Source organism: Gossypium raimondii, chromosome 6 (assembly GCF_025698545.1).
Source record: "Gossypium raimondii isolate GPD5lz chromosome 6, ASM2569854v1, whole genome shotgun sequence".
NCBI classification, from domain to species: domain Eukaryota; kingdom Viridiplantae; phylum Streptophyta; class Magnoliopsida; order Malvales; family Malvaceae; genus Gossypium; species Gossypium raimondii.
In genome coordinates, this window is record NC_068570.1 from 2,212,416 (window position 1) to 2,236,169 (window position 23,754).

Genomic DNA, 23,754 nt, shown 5'->3' on the forward strand with positions numbered 1-23,754 from the left:
AATTTAGTAAAATAAATAAATAAAGGGCTGAACCTGGTTAAAAACATAGGCCCAAAACTTCTGGGCCAAGAAATACCATTAATTTTGGATCCAAATCCACCAGTCAAAGACAGACGTAAACGGTCGAAAAACTTCCATTAGGGGCTTCCCAATGAACCCAAATCAATTCAAATTTAATTCTCCTTTTAAACAAAGCATAAAATCCCGCCTCTTTCTCTCTGCAACCCCAACGTTCTAAAACACGAACAAAAGGAAAAAAAAAAAAAAAAAGCAATGGCCGAGAAGATCTGTGTAGCTGTGAGAGTACGACCTTCGATCTCTGAAGAATCTCCTTCTGGAACTTTCTGGAAAATCGAAGATAATCGTATCTCTCTTCACAAGCTTCATGGCACTCCCATTTCTGGCCTCTCTTACGCTTTCGGTAAATCTCAGTTCTTCCCCTCTCAATCCTCCCCTTTTATTTTTTTCCCATCCTTTTCAACTCTAATTTTTTTGTTTTTTGTTTGTTTGTTTGTAGATCATGTATTCGATGAAAGTTGTTCAAATTCAAAGGTTTATGAGCTTCTTACCAAGGATGTTATTCATGCCGCTGTCGATGGCTTTAACGGTTCATCTTTTTTTTTTTTCCCTTTTTCTTTTCAGCCCTAATTTTGATGATATGTTCAAAATTTTGATCGATTAGTAAAATGTTTATAGGGACTGCATTTGCGTATGGACAAACGAGTAGTGGTAAGACCTTTACTATGAATGGTTCATTGAACGATCCAGGAATTATTCATCGAGCTGTTAATGATGTGTTTCAGAAAATACAGATGGTAATTTAAATCAATTAGTTTCTTTTTTTTTTAAATTGGGGTTTTGATATTTCAAAATTGAAGCTTTGAATGGTGTTGAATTATATTGTCAGATTTCTGATCGGGAGTTTCTCATCCGAGTTTCTTACATGGAAATTTATAATGAAGAAATTAACGACCTTTTCGCTGTAGAGAATCAGAAATTGCCGATTCATGAGAGTTTGGAGGTCAGCCATTGATTAAACTCGTTAAAGTTTCAATTGTTTATGGTTAAAACCTGCGATTAGTCCCTGTACTTTGCCAAAATTTTGGATTTAATTTGGTAGTTTTAGTTATTGTAGTTTTCGAATTAATCAATTTTAGTCATCGCCAAATGATAACAGTTAAGTTCATTAAGTCATGTTCTGCTATTCCTAAAATTTGATGCAGCAAACATATTATCATATATGTAATCATGTTAGCTTGTTATTTCATATATTACTCACTAAAAATCTAGTTAAGGGATTAACTACCGTAATTTGCTTCAGCATTGAAATTTCTAAATTTGAAAAATATAGAGATTTAGAATGATCCAGTTGGAAGATATGGATTAACTCTACAACTATATGTATTGTACAGGACTAGTAATTGAATCTAACCAAAAGGATTTAGCTACTGTGTCAGTATTAAAATTTAAATTTTCAAAAAGTAAAGGGATTAAAATTGATCAAGTTAAAGTACAGGGACTAATAGCAGAATTTAGCCATTATTTATACATAAACCATAAAGTAACTGTTGTTTCTTGTTTTTGTTTTTTTTTCAGCGAGGGATATTCGTTGCGGGTCTCAGAGAAGAAATTGTGAACAATGCTGAACAAGTGATAAAGCTCCTAGAGTCAGGAGAAGGTCCTTTAAATTGCTTGCTTTTTTTACCCTTAGTTTTATATGACTCTATTTTTTTGGTAATAGTTACTTTTCCCACAGTTAATAGGCATTTTGGTGAGACAAATATGAATGCACGAAGTAGTAGGTCTCATACAATATTCAGAATGGTATGTTCTTTTAAAATATTGCTGAACATGAATATTACTCTTATTTATTAGTTGAATGAATATGTGTTATGTTTCTTTTTTACATGACTAGGTGATAGAAAGCAAGGGAATTGATACAGGCTCCGGTGATTATTCAAGCAGCGATGCCATACGCGTGTCAGTTTTGGTTTGCATCTCATCATACTTCAAAAGCCATTTTTCTTTTATCCAATCTCTACTTTGTCTTGCTAATGTTTCTTTCATTTCTTTGGTAGAATTTGGTAGATTTGGCTGGTTCTGAGCGAATTGCTAAAACTGGAGCTGGTGGAGTACGTTTGAAGGAAGGAAAGTATATTAACAAGAGCTTAATGGTTCTTGGTAATGTAATTAATAAACTTAGTAACGGTGCAAAACAAAGGTATAGTTCTTATCATCTGTGAAGTAACTTCATTTGTGTAGGATAGAATAACCATGTTCTAACCATATGGCTTATTGACAAATACAGGGCACATATTCCTTATCGTGATAGTAAATTAACCCGCATACTCCAAACTGCTCTAGGTGGAAATGCAAAAACTTCAATTATATGTACTGTAGCACCAGAAGAGGTAGCCTTCCTTTTAGCGTGTGCCTATGGCGTGTTCACAGAGCATTTGATTTAATTGTGATATCATATGTTTAGGTTCACGTTGAGGAAACTAAGGGAACTCTCCAGTTTGCTAGCAGAGCTAAACGCATTACTAATTGCGCTCAAGTGAATGAGGTTTGTCCAACTTTCTTTTATTGGACCACATTACTGTCTAATTTATGGATCTCCAGCTCTAGTCTATTATATGAAAAAACAAGAATACTATTCCACTTTGCTTCTCATCATTTTTGTTTGATTTGGGATGAATTTGACATAAAACTAATCACGGTGAACCTGTTTGTAGATATTGACAGATGCAGCCTTACTGAAAAGGCAACAGTTAGAGATAGAGGACCTGCGCAGGAAGCTTCAGGTGAGGCTCAGGTCACATATACTATTAATAGTCTTAAAAAGCTATCTAACATTGTTTAACTTTGTTCAGGGGTCTCGTTCTGAAGTACTGGAACAAGAGATATTAAAGCTGAGGAACGACATGCTTAAGGTTCATTAAATTTTTTTATTGTTCAACCTGCATTAGCTTCTTGTGCCACAAATTATTAGCATATACATATAATATATTTTTTGTCTACTTATATTCCAATTTGCAGTATGAACTAGAACGTGAGAAACTTGAGATGGAACTGGAAGAGGAAAGAAGATCACACAAGGAGCGCGAACAGCGTATTAGAGACCAACAGCTGAAGATCGAAAATCTAAGTAGTCTAGTTTCAGATGGTGATAGAAGTTCTAGTCAGGTACACTCTTGTCTGTTTGTGGTTCCGACAAGATCAAACACCTTATCTGGGTATCCTCTAGCAACATTACTTGGAAACCAAGGCAATTTAACGAATTTGGTTTTGGTGAGGGCAGGATTCCATGAAAGAAAGCCCGAAAGACGAATGCAATGACTTTAAAACCCCTTGTTTTAAAGAGACTAGCAACAACGCCTTCGTTGCCAAGCGATCAAATTATTCAGAGTTACCGGATTTCAGTCCTCTTCCAGATTCTTTTAGCAATGTAGCTGATGAAGACACTTGGTTCAAAATGAATAAAGGCTACATTGCAGACCTTGATTCACTCCAAACGACTCCCGCAAGAAAAGTTCAATCATTTCCACCCCAAGATATAACTCCTGTGAGTTGACATTCCAAGTCATTTTTTTCTTCTTGCAATTTTGGTTTTCTATTAATACCTTTTAATGTGATAAATGGTATTTGGTCATAAGAACAGCTGCATAAATTTAACTTACTTTATGAGTTGCATTGTCAGGATTGCTCAAATGATAACTACAAACTAGAACTCCAAAATCTCAAGACACAGCTAGAACTTGTCATCAAAGAGAAAGATGAACTCCAGGTCAGTATGTAGCTTACATTCCAATTATTTTTCTTGATTAACCGTCAATCTTTCAAATGCATTAATTGGCGTTTAAGGTAAGTTAGAAAGGGCAGTTAACTGCATGAAGTTATTATTCCAGAAAGAATATTGTTTTCATTTTTCAAATGCCAACTCTTATTGATTGGTAGGTAGCATTGGATATTTCTGCACGACGAACCTCTTTGCTAAAACATAATTTTGTGCAAAACCCGAAAATCTAGCCTGATCAACCCGAAACCAAATCTAACGTGACCCGATTTGATCGCAAGTCACTAATCCAAACCCAAATTAACCTGAATCTAATTTAACTCAAACTGATATTAGCCCCAAATCCAAAAAGTATCAGTCCAGAAACGATCGAACAAGTAAACCAAAATGATTTGAAGTGACTGAAATAATTTGTAACTGAACTTGACCCAAATTCAAAATCATTCCAACCTAAAATGACTAAAATTTTAAAACTTGAAATAATCCATCTAGATTGATTGACCCAAAACCTAAAATGATTGGTTTACATTCCAGGTCTCACCGTAGCGAATCTGACATTTTTTTACTGCTTAATTTTCTTGATGGTACTTTTCTATGTTCTAACAGTTTCAAGCTTGACATTCGCAGAGAAAACATGAAGAAGTACAAATAAACAGGAGATTAGTGGGAGAAATATCTGAACTTAAACAAGAACTAGATCTCAGCAACAACTCTCTAGAGTCCTCAGAACAAAGATACGGCAACTTGGAAAGAGAATTTCAAAAGTTGAAAGACGAACGAGATTCATTGCTGCAAACAGTCTCCGAATCATCGAAGAACATAACGTTCCTAACCGATCAAAAGGAAAACATTTTGAAGGACTTGAACAGTGAAGTACAAAGAAGGAAAGATCTGGAAGCAGAGATTAAACAATTCAGCGTTGCTTTTGCTTCACGGCAGAGATCACTGGCGTCGATTCACGGTGAGTTTAAATCTAAAATTGAGAAACTGAGAGCTGAAAATCTAGTACGGTATTAAGATAAATAAATTGATTTCATTTATCTCCTTGCCATTCTTCCTTCAATTTATTCAAACTGTCTCTCTTTTAATTTACAACTTGTTTAAACCTTAACGATGTTGGTATTATTGGAGATACTGTAGTTAGTTGTCACCACAACATATGTTATATATATTTCTACTTTTGGAATTAAGTTCTTTTATTTTCTCGAATTTAAAAATTTTATAATGATTGTTTTACAGTTAAAAATTATTCTCTAAATTAAATATATTCAGTTGCTAGTAATATAACATCGAAAATTCTATCTTACCGTGTTTAAATAATTTCTTTTGTTGGAATAATATTTTTTTTAGTGAACATAAAACAAAGAGTTGTTCAAAATTGCAATCTATTTTTGCAAGAAAACCCACAATTTTATTTCTTCCTTTGGGCACATGTTAGATATGCCATTTTACTGTTCCTTCCAACAGTTGATGTATATACCCTATCGAATCTCTGCTTCAACAGAAGTGAAAGCCCTCAAAGATACTCCATAGTTTGGCCTCCAATACTGAATATGTTCCCAGAAATTTTTTGAATCCTAAAATCCAATATTAATTAAGTTAAGAATTTGGTATGATTAACATTTTTTTTTATGGAAAGAAAGAAGAAGAGTAATTAAACTAATGCCTTGTTGATTGGGTCAATAAGATTGTGATGGAAGGAGACAAGGCCCCATGTCCCATCCCATCGATGATATATGGTTTTTTCCACATCACCATGGCTATTGGACACCCACTTGTTATTATGTTCCTATATGCATTTGTTAAATAAGAGGGATAAAAAGTAATTTTTTACTCTGTTTTTGATTGCGTCTTTAAATTTGATTTATGTTAAAATATGATGATTTGACATATGCATATTTTATTAATTTAATAAATATATTTTTTAATTTTGGTATTTAAATTTAGTAATTAATCTACTTTAATAACTGAGTTTAAATTTCGTATATTTTTTATGACATAACAACACTTTAGAATGCCACGTCATCACTTAAAATTTAAAAATTATATAAAATCTAACCTCATAATGCAAGTCTTCAGATCCCAAATTTAGGGAATAAAATGAAAAAAAAAAAGCTGTCAAGTTCAACTATAAAAGTGGACCAAAAATATAAATAGCAAAATAAACATAATTACTAAATTCAAGGATCAAAAATGAAATTAACGCAATATATGCGTGGTGTCAGATGCAACAAAATACAATCACAAAATTAGAACAATCAATCACGGGTGGGGAGATCAAATTCTGACCAAATTATGATGTGCAATCATTAGATACATCCCATTGTACAATTTGTTTAAACTGTATATATATAAAAGTTTAGGGCAGATTGGTTATTACTTCAATTGGTATGAGTATTACTGTCAATGCAAGAGCACGTGGGTTTGATTGAGTGCGTTAAAGTGCATTATTTTCCTATTTATAGGTTGTGGCAGGGTTATGGATAAATTTTAAAAAAATATAATTAGTATTTATAATGAAATTATTAAAAAAATAATTATTAAAGAAAGGGATTAATGAGATATTTTAACCCATTTAAAAAGTGAAATTGTGGTTATTAAAATAATTGGCTTTTCAGTAATCTTTTTTTTAAGAAAATACAGCTCAACCTAGAATTTTTTAAAATTGAAAATAATTTTTAAGGGTATTAATGATTTAAACTAAGATATAATCATAAATGAGAAAATATTTATTACACGGTTAATGAAGTTTTTAAAATTAATCGAGAGATTGATAAATGTCCAATAGAGGCATAATAAAATATTAAAAATAAAAAATATTTACTAAATTTTTAAAATTATTTGCGGAATAAAAGAAAAAGTAACCCATCAAATATTATATATATTATATTACAATGTTGAAGATGATAATGTAGATAATTTAAAATGCGAAAATTTAACACTCTAAATCAATGCATTTAATACACTTTTATTAATTTAATTTTAAATAAAAATAAAATCATGTTTAATATTTATTTAAAAGAAAACATGTTTGTCACGTGCATTGTGAAAACTATTTTTTATTTTGATACACTTTTTAAAGATAATTGAATACACTTTTACTAATTTTATTTTAAATAAAATTAAAATCATGTTTAATATTTACTTTAAAAATATGTTTAAAACAATTTTTTACAATTTAAAATAATTCTACTTAATACGGTTTACAAAACTGTTTTTTTATGAGATTCAAAATGTAAAAATATATTAATTAAAATAATTGAAATAGTTTTTTAAAAATTTTTCCAATTTAATTTTGAGTTAAAATTTTCTCCACAATTTTTATTTCTATTTCTGTATTTTATAAAATTATTGATAATTAGTTTTATGTATCAAGCATTTATTTTAGTTGATAAATTGAATTTATTTGCAATTATATTTTAAAAATTCCAAATAAAATTTATTTTTCGTTGTCAATTTTCCTTTAATTATATTTAAATACAATATATTAAGCTTTGTTTATTTTTATTGGAAAGAAAATTAGTATTATTAATTATAGAAAGATCAAAATTGAACTCAATCTCGCTTTTTCAAAAAAAGATGGGCTTCGTCCTTATTGAAATAATTTGAACTCAAAATGATTCGAATTTGACCCAATTCCAAAAACATAAACCTCTTAAATGACCCGAAATTAAAACGATACTAACTAAACTTACTTGAAAATTTTAAAATTCGAATCCACCATGTAATCGAAAACCAACCCTACTCACCTAATTGAAATATCTATGGAATGGGTTTCAATATTTTTTTCCCAATTAGCTCTATTCTATTATTTTATCATATCAATCCATCCAACAAAAGTTCAAAATCTGGAAAACCCCAATCCCTAAAACCATAACACAACAATACAAACAAAGAGTAAAAAAAAGGGTTAAATTGCTATCCAAGTAATTCCATAACAGTATAAACAACATAGATTCTCCTTTCCGGAAACCCTGAATCCATATTTTCTGATAAACCAAATCCCCAAGTAAAAGATGCTCCCACTTTTTTGGGTAAATTGTTTCCAAGGTAACTAAACTATTTGTAGGTTTATGTTTTAGTCATTCAATTTCAAAAAATTACAAAATAGTCATTGAACTATTGAAAAGTTCTCATTTAAGTGTAATGACCATTTTGTAACTTTTTTAAGTTGAGTGACCAAAATATAAACATACTAATAATTTAGTGACCTCGGATGTAATTTACTTTTCTTTTTTTTACTTTATAAACAGAAATCATGTCATTACTGGGGCCTCCTCAAATCATTTCATAAAAAAACAACGAAAAGAATGAAAATGAAAGTCATTATGTTCTCAAATGAATATTGTAAATGCTATGAACAATGAACCATATTACATGGACTGTTTGACTGCATGTACTTGGCTAAAATTATTGTATTTAAAGTTAAATTTTATTTCTGTCCTCTCTATTAAATAAATAGATAAAATAATTCACGTGCGTTAGTTTGAAGAGCAACCTAATTCTTCTATTAAAAACTCCATTCGTTCTTATCATTAAATGATAACGTGACTGATAGAGGAACTACGGGGCAAAATGAAAGCCATTAAGCTAACAAATGCAGATTGTAAATGTTATAAATAAGGGACTTGAATGCATTTTGCTCCCTCTGCTAAAAAAATGAGCACATTAATCCCTATATGTTAAATAAAAAAGCAAAGTGATTATTTCATTAAAAATTTCATCCATTTCTACCATTAAATTATGACGTGATTGACAGAACAACCAGGGGACAAAATGAAAGCCATGAAGCTTACAAACAATGAACCATATGATGTGGACATCCTGAATGCATGCATTTGGGTAAAAGTGTCATGGAGGTCTTTGTATTAAGAGTTGAATTGCATTTTGCTCACTCTGCTCAAAGATTAAGTAAATTAGTCCTTACGCATTAAATCAAAAAATAAATCATAAAAAAATTTCCTCCGTTTCTACCATAAAATCATGTGTGGCTGATAGGACAACCAAGGGCAAAATGAAAGAAATGCTGACTGTAATGTCACGAACAATGAGACCTTATGTTATGGAATATGGACTGCCTGAATGCATACCCTTGAGTTAATAGGAAATGGAGGTCCATACATAGGAATATATATATATATATACATGATGTGAGACTAGTTTTATAAGTAAAAACAAATAGAGTACAGAGCCAATTTCAGACCAGGTTCTAGCATTCAACTTGCCTTTGGCTAAGTCAAAAAGAAACAAAGTCCTTATGGGACCAAATTAAATACCAAAAACAAAAAAAATTATTCTGAGAGGGATTAAAAAGAGACAAAAAGGCAAACCCTTTGAATAGAAGGCTTATATTCCCTATATATTACTCCAACTCGAGTGTAAGTGTAAGATACGGATTATGTATTAATTTAAGATAATATAATTTTTTACCCTTAAATTTGATGATTAAATTCATTTTAGTATTTATATTTTTTCTAATTCACTTCATTGCTTGAACTTAATAATTGGGTTCATTTTGATCTTTAAACTTGAAAAATATAAAAGTTTGATGATGTGACGCTCTCATATCGTACCATATCATTACTTGAAAATTAAAAAAGTTATATAAATTTTCAAGTGATGATGTGGTATAATCTCAAAGTCTTGCATTGAGTGTTTATAATCGGACGGATTGTTAAATCGGTTAAACCACCGGTTCCTGATTCAATCGGTTCAACCGTTAAATCAACAATAATAAATAAATTCATAAAAATCTAAAAAACTAATAATAAAATATTATTAAACCTATTCAACAGTCAATTTTTGTCCCAAATTTCAATTTTTACCAATTTTAAGCAATTTTCAATACAATCGGTTCAATTCATTTGTTCGTATTGTTACATCAATCAGTTCTCAATCCAATTGATTCAACTAACTAATCCGATCTTATTCCGATAGTACTAGTCACATCATCAAAATTTAAAATCCAAGTTTAAATATTAAAATGATTGTAATTATCATATACAATATCCATGTGTGTGACACGAGCGTGAGAAAAATAAGCTATATAACCTTTCTCTCTCTCTTTCTTTCACTTTCATGGCCTTAAATACCCCATTCTTCCATCTGTTCTCTGTTATTTTACATTCCCAAACTGATAGAAATCCATGTTTTCCCCCATTTAATGCCTAAGGTCTTGCATATGCAACACCTTATCTTCATTTTGTTACACTTTTTTTCGAGTTTTTTCAATCATCTTTTCAGCTCACATGGCCTCAAGGACCATACCATCCAAGCCTGCAAGACAACTGGGTGAACTCCTTGAAGAACAACAAGAGCCTTTTATCTTAGAAGTTTACCTTTCAGAAAAAGGGTGTGGTGCCAAGAACTTAACTCCCATCCATGGTGGTTCAACCAAAAACAAGACCAAAAAGGGTATCCCAAAACACATCCCCAAGGTACTTAAACTTATACCATGTAACAAATTCTTTACAAGCAAAGGGTTAAGAAGAACCAATAATCCCAATGATGAAGATGGAAAGACAGATACATTTTCTTGCTCAGCACTGTGTAATTCAAGCTCAGATAGTGACATAGATGAAGAAGAAGCATCATCATCATCAATGTCTTCAAAAATGGCAGAAAAAGCTGTTGTAGATACAAACATGGAAGATACTAAGCAACACAGTCCACAATCAGTATTAGAAGCTATGTCTACTTCCACAGGTTCATCACTTGGACACCCAATTTTGATCTGATTTTAAATTAAGGGTTAAATTATTATTTAGTCTGAATTTGGCAACTTGGTCTAAACTATTTTTTGTCCAAGTAAGACCCTAAACTTAGGCAATTGCTCTCACATCAAATTTGATCTGGATAATTTTTCTCATATTGGAGTCTGAATTTTTTTTATCCAAGTTGGTCCTGAACTTGACAACTATTCCATATTAGGGCTTAATCTATTTTTTGTCCAAGTTAGTCCCTAAACAATTATTCTCATATTAAAGCTTAAACTAGACAACTATTCCCATATACCTTAGGGCTTGAACTTGACAATTGTTCCTATATTAAGGTTTGAACTAAGCAACTATTCCTACATTAAGACTTAAATTTTTTTTTCTAAGTTAGCCTCTGAATTTGGCAATTGTTCCCGTGTTCCATATGAGGGTTTGAAGTTGGCAGTTATTTCCAAGTTAGGGCTTGAACTATTTTTTTCAAGTTCAGCCTTGTTGGACATAATTGTCAAGTTTTGGGACTAATTTAGACAAAAACAAAATTAAAGCTCCAATGTGGGAAAAGTTACCAAGTTCAGGTCCTAAATTCAATTACTAAAAATACTAACCCTCGTGGTTTAAATTAAAAACAGGTTCCAATACAATGCAGAAAAGCTTCATTTTGCCCAAATTAATAACAGAGGAATCAATATTATCGGCTACACTATGGAATTTGCTTCTACAAACAACAGATTCAGAACAGTCAAGTGGTTCATCACCATTTTCAATGTCAAAAAGGGTATTACAGCAAACAAAGCAGCTACTGTTAGACTGTGTAAGAGAGCTTGTGGATCATAACAATGGATGTATGAAAGAAGGGAAAGGGAAAAGGTATTTAGGGTCAGAAGAGATTGGGAATGTTATATGTGAGAAAATAAAAGGATGGGGAAAACAACGTGGGGATGAAACAAACATACAGGAGATGTTGGAATTGGATGTAATTGAAACAAAGCAAGAATGGGAGGGTTTTGAGATTGAATCATATAAAAAGGAGATGGGGATATGTATTGGAAATGCCATTGTTGAAGAGCTTATAGGTGATGTTGTTATGGATATGATTGATGGATTGACTTTGTTAGATAACATAACATGAATGTAATTTTGGTTTTGCTTTGCTTCTAATTTCCAATTACTATTTTGATTTTATGTGCTTCTTTTAATCTTCTTTCCTCTCTTTAGATTTATTGCATAATGATAGAAATTAATGAATATAATATTATAAGAGTTAATTGCATCAAACATCTTTAAACTATTGATATTATATTAATCAAGTCTTATTTTTATTAAAATCGTTAATTTAACTATTATCTTGTACATCGGGTCTTATACAACAAAATTTAAAATGAAAATTTTATTAAAAATGGATGTTGTAAAAATCTTAATCTTGAGGTTTTGAAGCTTTTATAGGTGTTTTATAATCCATTCTCTCTTTTTCGGTTCTAATTTATTTTTAGTTTTTACTTTTAAAATTATACTGCAATATCTTATTTTAAGAATATTTAATTTTTAAATTTAGTTACATAAGATTTGATGTGTCATTTAATGGTCTCAATAATGAAAGCACCTTGCCGATATAACATTGGTGGTTTTTTTACCTCGATTCATTTGGTCAAAATACAAATTAAACCCAACTTAATCTGATCATAGGAAGTCGTTAAACTAGTCCAACCTCGATTAAGAAAACGTTTTGAACCCCAAATAACTCAACTTAAAATGACTCGAATAAATAATTTGAAATTATTCTAACCTGAAATGACCAAACCAAAATGATATCTAACCCAAAAAAATTTAAACAAAATTAATCAAATAAAAAATCAATTTACCCAGAATTCCAGCACACAAAAATAAATAAAAGGATTTGTTGTTTGTTTGTATGGTGCAGCACTTGAATGCCTTCCATAATAACATATTAATGATTGAACGGAAATTTAATTGAATATAAGAAATGATATTCTTTTTGAGAAATAATATAATAAATGATTGAACCATAGTGTTGGAGCTTTTATTAAATGATGGATTTGATCCATTGAGGTTGACATACAAACCACCATAAAGCAAAAAGCACCTTCTTTTTTTGTGATTAACTTAAGATACTCGATTAATCATCGGATACCGCCAATCTAATCAAACTAGTCACCAATTACAATTAGTCAAGCCTTTGAAGGTCTACCAACTTAACTATACATTCTTTTGGTATTTTTTCTTAATTATTCCACTAGAAAAAGAAGTACGACTCAAAATGCATAATCATATCGTAAAACCAGTCAAATTAGTTGAATTAAAAATCAGCCAAACTACCAATCCAGAATAAAGGTCTGATATTTCTAACAATTCATTCAATAGAAACGATCAGATTAAACATCACCACGTAAAACCCTTTATATGTATAATAAATAGAGAAAAGGAGGGACCATACGTAACACAATAAATGCACATTACATTATGACAAAACACATGGCAGCACTCAAGACATTTTTCTAAAGCCAACAAAACTGTATATCAAAGTCGAAATAGCCTCCAGGAAAGGAAATTGTACCTCTTAGATGCTCTCTTAATAAAGATGGAAAATTCCAATACAAAACAGAGTGGTTTTAAGTAAAGACAAATAATAATATTAATAATAATCACATGCATTCAACCAAAAGACCAAATCTTCGTATAAAGCCAACAGTTTGCTTCTGATGTGTGAATGACTACAAAATCTAATTTTTACTAACTTGGTGAAATTCTTTTTTATATTTTTGCCTGTGTAGAAAAGGCTAAAAAGTTAAAAAGTGATTAGAGTTGTAGATTTCTTGGTTTACAAAATACAACAATGTAGCAGTAAAATCATTGAAGTACTAGTTTATTTCCCAACTTTGTTTACTTAGCTTTTTGGATGAGAATAGGAAACACTACTGGATTTCACCATCCTCACCGAGTTCGCCATCTTCCAGCTCCTCGTAACCACTGTTTCGGCGTGAGCCATCACGGTGATCTCTCTTGTGTTTTCTATGTCGGCTTTCACTGTCAGAATCGGGTGAGTGAGCATGCTGCCAAGGAAACATTGGAAGAACAGTTAAGGCTTAGTTGGACAAACATGCAAGTACTATCATCAATGGATAGATAGGTAGATATACCTTTCTAGATTTCTTACGGTCGCTACCATGTCTACGAGACTTCTTTGACTCCTCTCTATCATCCTTGTCAGAACTCCCATCATCAGCAGCATGTCGTTTACGGTGTTTCCTGTCTTTTTCCTTCTCCTTTTTCTTCTCCTCTTTATGGCCGTGGCTGTCAGATATATCTAAATTCTCACTATCTGTTTCATCTTTTTTACTTCGGTCTTTACCTTTTTCCCTCTCCCGTTCTCTTTCCTTCTCCTTTCTCTCCTTCTCCTTCTCTTTCCGTTTATCTTTCTCTTCTCTATCTTTCTCCTTTTTAGCCTGAAAACAACCAGATAAAACTTCTTTCAGTTTAGAAGAAACCTATGATTTTATGCAAATATGAAGTGGAGATAATGATTCAAGAAAATTAGAGGGGAAACTCAAAAAAAACTATGCAAGTGCTTGTATTATTTCATGCACTTCATATACACATAAAGTTTAAAACCAACTAAACTTACTTCATGGTGACCAAAGAGTGAAGCGATATCAAAGGTATTTTATGAATATATGAAAAATTTAACCAACTACTTGGAAATATAGTTTAAGATTCACAAACCTTTTCCTCCTCTCGTTTACGCTCCTTTTCTTTAGCTTTCTCCTGTAAGTGTGTAATGTATTCCTCAAAGATCTCTCTCCTAAAGCTTTCTTCCGCAATTGATCTAATAAAAAGCATGGCAAGAAACCATCAAAGGAGGAAAGAATCATAAAAGTGAGAAAAATGATAAATAAACGGTTGTTTATCTTTAATGCAAAGATAAGGGTGAAATACCTGTATTCTTGGCTTTCTTCAAAAAGTGGTTTCGATTCTTCCCAGTCAGAAGAAGCGGTTATCTCCTGCAAAGAAGCAGGACTAGAAATTAAACAAGTTTACAAAAGCTATACTGCCCATTTGTCTTCAAAAAAAGTATAACAGACCTTATATGTATGTAATAGTCTAGTGAAATCATCGGCTAGACGTTGACGTTTTTTAGCCTCTTTCTCCTCCTTCTCCTTGGCTCTCTCGAGCAGCTCATCATACACAAGCTGTGAACAAGTAAAGAATAAACTTATCAACGTTCAGCCACAAGCTGTCTACTTCTTTAATCTAATAAATGAAGTGAACAAAATGCTAAAACAACCATCCAACTTATCAACACCTTACCAAACAGAAGCTCTAAACATCTGATTAAATTATAAAGTACAAGGACTCTAATCAGATAAAGTGTTCTAGGAGGGTTTCATTTAATTCAATAAAAAATCTACAAGAGGTTAGGGCTTCCTTCTTTTCCTTTCCCCCCAATCCCTTCCTTTTTTTGTTGATGAAAACATGAGTTCCCTTGCAACAGAAGTACCTTTAAGTTAATATCCGATATCGATGAGGAACCAACATCTTCTGAAATAGCAGCCTTGAAGTCTTCAAATGTCCATGAGTAAACCATAGTAACCTGAGGGAAAGCCAAGGGGGTTCAATAACAAGAAAGCACCAAGCAAGAACCAGCGACTTGAATATAGTATCCTACCTTCCCTGTCTTCATTGCTTCTTTTATGCGGGTTTTGTGTTCATGATACTATCAATGTACAAAAGAAACCATCAGAAACATGAAACTTTTCCTGCTTGAGCAAAAATATAATGGAAACAAGAGGAAAATGGACACTTCTCACAGAACATATCTGAGGCGGCACACACCTGTTTGTCTAATTCTTCAGCAACATCCTCAAACAAATCTTTTGGAGTTGAACCTGATGTGTTAGATGCAACAGCAAGATACTGAGGCAATTCTTTCACCTACAAAGCATAAAACAAAGAGACTAAGCAAAAGCTATTGCTGAAAATTAGCAAAACACGCATTGGTTAAAGCCACTCTTACTATAAAACAAGTTAAAACAGATAAAAACCTTCAAACAATAATCTCGCCAATAAGTTTTAGCCGTAAGAGTGCCATCGGCAACGTGTTCTTCCATTAGCTTACGAAATGCATCACGGTTTTTGCGCTCAGCACGTCTCAGTTGTTCCTAAATTTTGACAGAAGAAAAAAGGTAAGAACACAGATCGGTAGCAAATTAATAATCATAAAAAGTACTTCTACCTTTTGCATCTTCTTTTTTTCCTCTTCTTCCTTCTCCAAGTCATGAATGTAGTCCTGGAATATGAGCAAGCGGTCAATTTTTTCAAGACGTGAGCATCTTTCATCATCCTCTAAGCGATCTTGAACTTTCCGCCACTGGCTGTTTGCCTGCAAATTGAAAGTTCATGAAAAAGAGAAATCAAGCTAATGACCTTTACAAACAGAACAAATAACAATCTTCTTTTGTAAATGTTGTACCTTAATAAAATCACAGGATTCCAGAAATTTCCTGTATTCTGCTATATTCCGCCTTTTTTCCTCTGCAGCATATTCCCTTTCCTGCATTAAATAACAAGATTACGAATTTGAATAGGTTTGATTTTTTGCTTGGTTATTCACCAATGAATATAGTAATATAATGCATAATCCTCCAAAACTTCCATTTAGCCATAAGGAATACTAACTGATAAAAGCAGATGCAACATATATTGAAACTAGAAATCACAAATCTGCATGCATGAATCTTTTTTTTTTTCACTCATGAACCTTTATTTGATGTCTGACCCACCATACTTCACAGAAATAACAGTCAAATTTGTGGCAGAAATTAGCAGGATACCAGTGATAATATGTGTTATAAACAGAAGCAGTAAAATGTTTCAAAGTCAAAGAAATCAAAATCTGAACCAATGATTTTCGTAAGTTATACAAAAATGGCCAAACTGATTTACAGACTGAATTAGCAGACTATCAATTAACTTGTATTTGAAAGCTACTACTCCCAAGGCAAAATTTGATTGAAAAAGCATCCATCCATAAATATTAATCTTGCTGAAGGCATATGACTGACAGATGAGGAACAAGGTGGAATTCACAGGTTTTTATTCTACAGACAACACCTAGGCATACCATATCTTGTCACGACATCCACACACCAAAACCCAATTATATATGAGAAATTGTACATCTGCAAAAACTGCAAGAAATATGAAACTATTACCTTCCTCTCAAGATCCACTATATAGTTTTCAAAGAGATCTTCCCGATCTCTGGCTCGTTCAACAGCCTTAAACCGTTCATCATTTTCAAACAAACTTTGAGCTTTGCTGAACAGATTAAAGCTTAGTTAGAATATTGAACAGTTTCAACATTTAATAATGAAGCTATAACAAATCTAATTTCCCCAAAACATAGAGAAAAATCTCAACCTCCATCTCATTGATGATGTTAGTTCCTTGGACTCCTGGAAAGAAATCAGAGCAACAAGAAGGCATTAGGTCAAATAAACACGTAAACAGAGACAAGAAGAGAAGATAATATGAACTTCATGCAACATACTTCCAACATCTTTGTAAACTCTTCTCGAGCTTTCTTCTGTCTCATGCGCCTTTCCTCAGCCTCTAATTTCTTTCTTTGACCCAAATACTATTAATGATATCAATTTGTCAGAACATAATCAGATAATTTTTTATTTAACCCCAAACATTGATTTACAGAAGAAAATAAATTAAGTGAAGTAAGACAAACTTATAGCAATTCTATGACATGTATAACAAAATGATACCACACAACCACAACTATAAGACTCCTGGGTACCATTTACCTCATTAAAGGCTTGCTTCCGTTCACCAAGTGTCTTCAGAGCACCATACCTTTTGTCATTAATTATTTCTCTCATTGTCTGGAAGAAATTTTCAATGTCAGAAGAAACAAACATACTGAAAGAACAAAGCTGGCAGGAAGGCAAAAGATGAAGCAAGAGTACCTGCTCCCAAGTCCAATCAGATTGCACATTTGCAGATTCAAGGAGTGATTTGAAAGCATTTTTTGCCTCCTGAAAAAAAAATTTAGGTAAGAAAACACATAAATGAACTGCCATTGATCCGGTCGATTGCCTAATTGGCATCAAAGTTCCCTGTCTTTAGGGGAAAAGATAGAACAAAATTTAACTGATAAGACAAAAAAAAAAAAAAAAACAAGTGACATGTCTTTGGAATGTTACCAGCTTATTTGCATATACTAAAGGCTCGTCATCTGGAACCTTCTCTTCCACCGGAGTCATATTAACTTTTCCAGCTGTTGCCATCCCCTTTTTAGCTTCCTGAAAGAAAAAACAAATTAAAAATATTTTAAACAAAACAACAAATACAAATACGAAAAACATCCCACTGCCAACGTATTTGGAAGTGTGCATCTACAATTTGCCAAATAGACCAGCCAACAATGGTAGGTAGTAACTATTTTTTTTCCAAAAATAGAAAAGAACTCTTAAAAAGATCATTTTGCCTCTCCCAGAGATGGTCGAACGAAAGAAGGGAGCTGTGAATTGAAACAACAAATGAGTATACCTCAATGTCCTGAGCAGAAGCTCCATCTGCAAAATGCATAGTGTCTTGAGTTGCTGTAGTTTCCGAGCTTCTTCTGAAGTGAGGATACAGAATGATGCGGTTAATTTCAACAACATTATTGAATCACTGAAAAATTAAATAAAAGTTCAATAGATGTCCATACGTGACTGCTGTGGTAGCACCGACAGAAGGAGCAGAGACAGTGGAACCTCTGGAGGGGACTGCAGGTACAGGTGTGACAGACACAACAGGGAGTTGAACCCCAGTTGCACTCATAGCAGCTGATTGTGCAACAGGACCTGTTGTTGGTCCAGATACTGAAGTAGGTGAAGGATTAGCAACAGGCGTAACTGAAACTGGGCTTGAATCCTGCAAAGTGTTGGAGCTCACAGGAATAGCTGTAGTAGGTGTCTCAGCTGCAGAGACAGCAGTAGCAACTGGAGCTTGAGGAGCCACTCCAGAACCTGATGGGGTACCTTGGCTACTTGCTGCTTGAGCTTGCTCACGAGCTAACTGGAATTAAACATTTAAAAATAATGTCAGATAGGTAAAGTGCCAGCCTACCAGGTAAAGATACAGTAACAATAAATCACAAGGATGAACCTTCAACTCCTCAGGTATTGTCCACTTAGACTCCTTTGTAACCTTGTTGTGGTAATACCTTCAAAAGCAATCTCTTGATCACATATTGCTCATGCAAATAAAATTTTAACAGACAAGAAAAAGGTGGATACAATAGGGCATCTAACAATAATCTGTGGGGGGAAAATGTGAATGATAAATAAAAGCGTAAAACAGAGCTCAAACATACTTTCTTCCCTCTGGAGTTGTAAATTCCTTCCAAACAGTGGATGCATCAGCTCTCTGTTACAGAAAAATCAATAATTAAGCAAAGAAGTGAAAGTAGTAATGAAAAGAATTTCAGGAAAATATCATGATTATACCAAGGAGTGGTACCATATCAGTCAATGTAATCACCAAGGAAGTTGCCAACAATGCATCCAAGCATATGAAGATGGAACAAATATATACAAAATAGAACGAATTATACATGACCTTGTTAAGAAAGATTGTTAGTTTCATCCATATGACTCCTCGAAGGGAAGAGGATGAGTGTATATGCAACTATTCTATCATGGTAAAAGATAACACTAGTACACACAATGGTTTCAATTGTAAAAGTCCAAACCTGAAAAGGTAAAGGAAATGTCAACTAAACAACTCAGCCATTGCAATAAGTTAGCCCATGGGCATGCCAAAGTTTTTGCTCACACAACAGCTATGCTAGAACCAGTACCAGAGTGCTCTACTTGGCTAGGATCAATGTAGGTCAAAGAACCTCCAGCAACAGTCTGTACTATGATCCTAATATCAAAATTATTTAACTCTAATTCAAAACTAACAGAAAGAAGGAGCAGTTATCTCTGGTGAGAATTTGGCTCAAGTTACCTCCAAATTCTTTTTCCCCTCATGAATGTGCTTGGATTCATCTAGAAGTCTTAATTAACATACTGATAACATCATCTAAAAGTGCAAGCTAACATCTCATTTAGTTAAAAAGTAATAAAATCCATCTTCCTCCAGGTCCCAAATTGAACCTAAATCTAAATTGTACTTTACGGTTGCAAATAGCAAAACCTTTAACAGGGCCAAATCTTGAGGATGTTTCCATGCCAAGTGAGAAACTTAAATACATTTTTCAGGGATTCCTTAACATCCAAGTCAATTCACATTACATTCTCCTTCGCACCTCTAAAAGGATGAGTAAACAAATTGTAGAGCCAATATGACCAACAAAAAAACATATACTGAAAATCAAATTCTATTCCAAAGGAACCTTTACATAATCACAGCAACAATTATGAAAACAAAAAGAACTGATAAATACAGCAAAAACCTTTGACCCAGCATCTCATACCTCTGAAATCAGTAGCCAATATGTACCTGTGGAACTCTCTACAAACATATGCTTGCACCAATGAAACCATAAAGGAGGAGAAAGGGAACAAGTAATAACATTATTAAACTAGAACAAGAGTAAACAACAAAGAAGTTCGATTGGATAGAAATACATGATAAACAGCATGACATATTCCTTTACACCAATCTATAAAACTCATTACTGTACAAAACATAACCACATTTGTCTAAAATAAGATACAGGATTAGACAAATACATGAACTACCAAAGAGACAAGAAAAGAAAGGGAGAACTATATAGAGGTGACAGAAGTTGAAAAGCAGATTAGATAACCATGTTAAGAGGGGGAGGGATGTATTACTACCATCCTAAAACTTCACTAACAGTGCAGGAAATGAAGAAAAAAATTGAAAACAGTTAATTCAAGGCACCTAATTGTCTATATATCTAATCATTCCTCATAAAAAAATTGCCCCATATAATAAACAAAATGTAAATAGCAAAATGTTGCCTGCCTTGAGAAAAGTGAAGGCCCGCCCTCAAAGTGACCATTTAGAGCAGTTGTTAAATTTCTCCAACTTGCCATGACATCTACAAACCAATTCCAAAAGACGCAAAAGAAAGAAGAATTCGCATAAAACATTTTTTAACAAGTTAAGAATGGCTACAGTCTCAGCATCCATTAAAGGGGGCAATTTGTATAAATAGCATATCACAACAAATTCAAGGTTAACAGATCATGGAGCATAAAAATTTAACAGCAGAAACAGCAACCAGATACTCAAATGCCTCACCTCTATTGGTGTCATCAGTTCCAGAGGCTTTTCCCAACTAGATTGCCTTGTCCTTTTGTTGTAATAGTATCTGCAGATATGTAAAACAGTTAGACACAAACTCATGAAAGCTAGATGTCTAAATAACTAGAAGTTAAAATCCAAATATATAGCAAAACGTGAGCAAAAATCACAATTATGAGGTACTATATAATGTTACCTTCTTCCATCAGCTGATGTATGCTCTTGCCAATCAGAAGATTGCGGAGTAAGGCTAGGAACATTTGCATTCTGGTATGCAAAAAGTGAAGAATAAAAAAAAATGAGATTTAATAGAATGGTAACATGGGAACAACAAGGACAAATGCAAAATACAATGCAAACTAACTTCCAAGATGCAAACTAAATTAAAACATTATATTGTTCAATTTGGATCAGAAACAATTTGAGATTGTGTAATGCACATATGATTTCTTTTTAAATGCAATGTACAGAAACAGAGAAGACTAAACAAAAAACTTAGCCTAGAAAGCCAAAAATCACTTAAGCGCTTGCAGAACTTCTTCAAAAAAGGAAAAAGATAAAAGATAAACTTTCATAACATAAATTTATGCCAAATTCTAGCTAATGATAAAAGGAACTAAAGCTCATAAAAGTACATAAAATTCATATGTACTCATTGAAGAAAAAATTCACTCAAAGCTACCATGTCATATAAACTGCTATGATAAGAGAAAAAAAGCAAAAACTGAAGTATTTATTATCCAATTGTAAAACCGTAGAGAAAAGATGAAGATAGGACAAGTCCAAGAGGGTTAAAGCTCCGTGGCCTTTCCTTTTTAAATTTATATTTTGGTTATATATGTCCTCTTTTTCTTCTGATTTTCCTCTCTCAGTCTTCTCCTCAAGACTGATCACCTTCGTTAACAATTTGTACTTCTTAGGCAAGTTCTCACCACAATTCAATTTATCAATTGAATGTATTTCTGATCAGCATAACAAATAAACACTGAAGAGAGTATATAACATTTGAATTAAACAACGAAAATTAGACATGGCATAACCTCGTTATATTTCTGTTTAGCATACTATTTTATATCCTAGGAATGAGGACTTACTGTATCAACAAATAAACACTGAAGAGAGTATATAACATTTGAATTAAACAACGAAAATTAGACAAGGCATAACCTTGTTATATTTCTGTTTAGCATACTATTTTATATCCCAGGGATGAGGACTTACTGTATCAGCAGAAGAAGGTGGAGGTTGTTGGCTAGTATGCTGTGTTGGTGTAGCAAGTGAAACATTCTGATTTCCAGTTGACAACCAAGGTTGCCCTGCAACTGGGGCAACAGGTGCATGCACTTGAGATATAGGGTGAAACTGCGATGGTGCACTGACATTGTTCTGTGGCAAGCCGAAAGAAGATGGCGCAAACTGGGAGAATATAAAAACATCAGAGGCTGTGCAACATATTAACTAAAGGGAAAATAGAAACATTTGAATGAGGTCATACACCATATGATGAAGGGGGCACTCCAGGGACTCCTACACCAGGCATATGACTATTCAAAGGAGGTGCAGATTGATGTGACTGAGGTGGTTCAGATGTAAGAGGCCTGTTTGTTTGACCATATTGTACCTGTATTGGCTGTTGTGAAGGTGTAGAAAGACCAGGCTGATTTGGCCGGGGTGGAAACTGCTGCATTGGCTGAGAAAACTGCATCTGCTGATTTTGAACAGCTGGCATCCCAATATTTGGAGAAGGAACCTGCCCAACAGGCCGAAACTGTTGGGAAGCAGCTGGAACAAAGTGTTGCCCTTGCTGCGTTGGGACCACTGGTCGAAACTGTAATGGAAAATTTCACACACATAGTCTAATAAATTGCTCTCAGAAGATTAAAAACCATCTAATAAAAATGAGTAAAAAGAAAAAAGTGTAGCTACCTGTGAAGATAACGGAGAGCCATAACTTTGGGGACCCATGGATCCAACTGCAGGAGGCCAATGTGGCTGGGAAAGAAAGAAGATAGCCAACAAATTTAGACATCTTAGACCTTCATCTAAAAACTAGAATAAAGGGGATTACTTATGTACTTCGGGCAAAAACAACACCCATTTCTCACTAATATTGAAAACAATAATGCCAGTGCCACCAAGAGAGTCTTGTAAAAATCATAGCTTGTAATGTGTACATTCAAGTTCTTTCAAACTACTTCCAAGAAGAAAAAGAGAACGATAGGAAAGCCTTAGGCTATGTTCTTAAATTTTAATAAATTTGAACAGAACATAGCAACAGTAACCAAGCTTTAACCCACAAAAGACAACATAATATTAGTTAAGGTCCTAGATTAAAGAAATGAAGCCAAGAAAATTAAACCTAATCAGCAGGCTACCTGGGCACTAGAGGGTTGAGAATTGTTAGCCATTCCAGAACATATGCAAAGTTTGCCTCAAATACCTGCAAAAACAATCAATTAATTTAATAACAATCACCAAAAAAAGCTGAGACAGCATCCAAGTTATCCATACCCGAAAATACCAAGAAACAAATTTACTCCAAATCAATCGTAGAAAAAAAAACTGAAAAAAAGAAGCTAAAATCGGAATATTAATACTTACAGATATTAAGTGAAGATTCAAAGAGTTTCAATTTGCGAGAAAGCTTGGATCTCAGTATCGAAATTTTAGGTGCTAGGGTTTAAGAGAGGAATAGGTGGAAAAGAGAAGAAAAATGCTTCTCTTTTTTTGAAGGGTAGAGTGGAAAAAAATTGTTTTTCCTGTTGTGGAAAATTTACTAAAAGGTGAAATTTTCTTCTTCTTTTTTTTCGTTTTATTACCGGTTTTGCCAATTATATCCTTTTGGTGACGGGCACAGTGTACCCCTCCCGGGATTCTCCGGGTCACTTCCACTAGAATCCGATCCATGGTTTCTTTCGAGTTACAGCCGGTAATACCGGTTCGGTTTAG

The 23,754-nt window shown here is 33.2% G+C and overlaps 3 protein-coding genes across 4 annotated transcripts; 2 read left to right on the plus strand and 1 right to left on the minus strand.

Annotated features, from left to right (window-relative positions):
- Positions 1 to 179: 179 nt before the first annotated feature.
- LOC105773958 (kinesin-like protein KIN-7N) lies at positions 180 to 4,986 on the plus strand. Its single transcript, XM_012596196.2, has 16 exons — positions 180 to 421; positions 518 to 607; positions 697 to 815; positions 908 to 1,021; positions 1,597 to 1,678; positions 1,757 to 1,824; positions 1,916 to 1,990; positions 2,079 to 2,221; positions 2,309 to 2,411; positions 2,486 to 2,566; positions 2,736 to 2,804; positions 2,874 to 2,933; positions 3,040 to 3,186; positions 3,302 to 3,565; positions 3,701 to 3,787; positions 4,424 to 4,986. Exons 1-16 carry the CDS (start codon positions 274 to 276, stop codon positions 4,811 to 4,813), a joined length of 2,040 nt encoding a protein of 679 aa, XP_012451650.1. The 5' UTR covers positions 180 to 273; the 3' UTR covers positions 4,814 to 4,986.
- A 4,890-nt stretch (positions 4,987 to 9,876) lies between these two features.
- LOC105774433 (uncharacterized) lies at positions 9,877 to 11,694 on the plus strand. The gene is made up of 2 exons (XM_012596921.2): positions 9,877 to 10,501; positions 11,142 to 11,694. The coding sequence occupies exons 1-2, from the start codon at positions 10,045 to 10,047 to the stop codon at positions 11,639 to 11,641; spliced, it is 957 nt and encodes a 318-aa protein (XP_012452375.1). The 5' UTR covers positions 9,877 to 10,044; the 3' UTR covers positions 11,642 to 11,694.
- Positions 11,695 to 13,254: 1,560 nt separating this feature from the next.
- LOC105773222 (pre-mRNA-processing protein 40A) lies at positions 13,255 to 23,583 on the minus strand. Of its 2 annotated transcripts, none has more exons than XM_012594935.2 (28): positions 23,407 to 23,583; positions 23,181 to 23,245; positions 22,732 to 22,797; positions 22,427 to 22,633; positions 22,027 to 22,221; positions 21,002 to 21,072; positions 20,803 to 20,872; positions 18,899 to 18,951; positions 18,691 to 18,748; positions 18,251 to 18,600; positions 18,088 to 18,160; positions 17,742 to 17,840; positions 17,505 to 17,573; positions 17,343 to 17,420; positions 17,078 to 17,164; positions 16,948 to 16,982; positions 16,740 to 16,845; positions 15,998 to 16,078; positions 15,761 to 15,907; positions 15,570 to 15,686; positions 15,361 to 15,459; positions 15,194 to 15,241; positions 15,026 to 15,118; positions 14,610 to 14,717; positions 14,464 to 14,528; positions 14,251 to 14,353; positions 13,668 to 13,973; positions 13,255 to 13,580 (listed from the first exon to the last, which is right to left on the minus strand). In XM_012594935.2, the coding sequence occupies exons 2-28, from the start codon at positions 23,211 to 23,213 to the stop codon at positions 13,443 to 13,445; spliced, it is 2,955 nt and encodes a 984-aa protein (XP_012450389.1). In that variant the 5' UTR covers positions 23,214 to 23,245; positions 23,407 to 23,583; the 3' UTR covers positions 13,255 to 13,442. The 2 variants fall into 2 exon arrangements, with proteins under 2 accessions (XP_012450389.1, XP_012450388.1); XM_012594934.2 differs by having other exon boundaries at positions 22,301 to 22,633.
- Between the last annotated feature and the right edge of the window lie 171 nt (positions 23,584 to 23,754).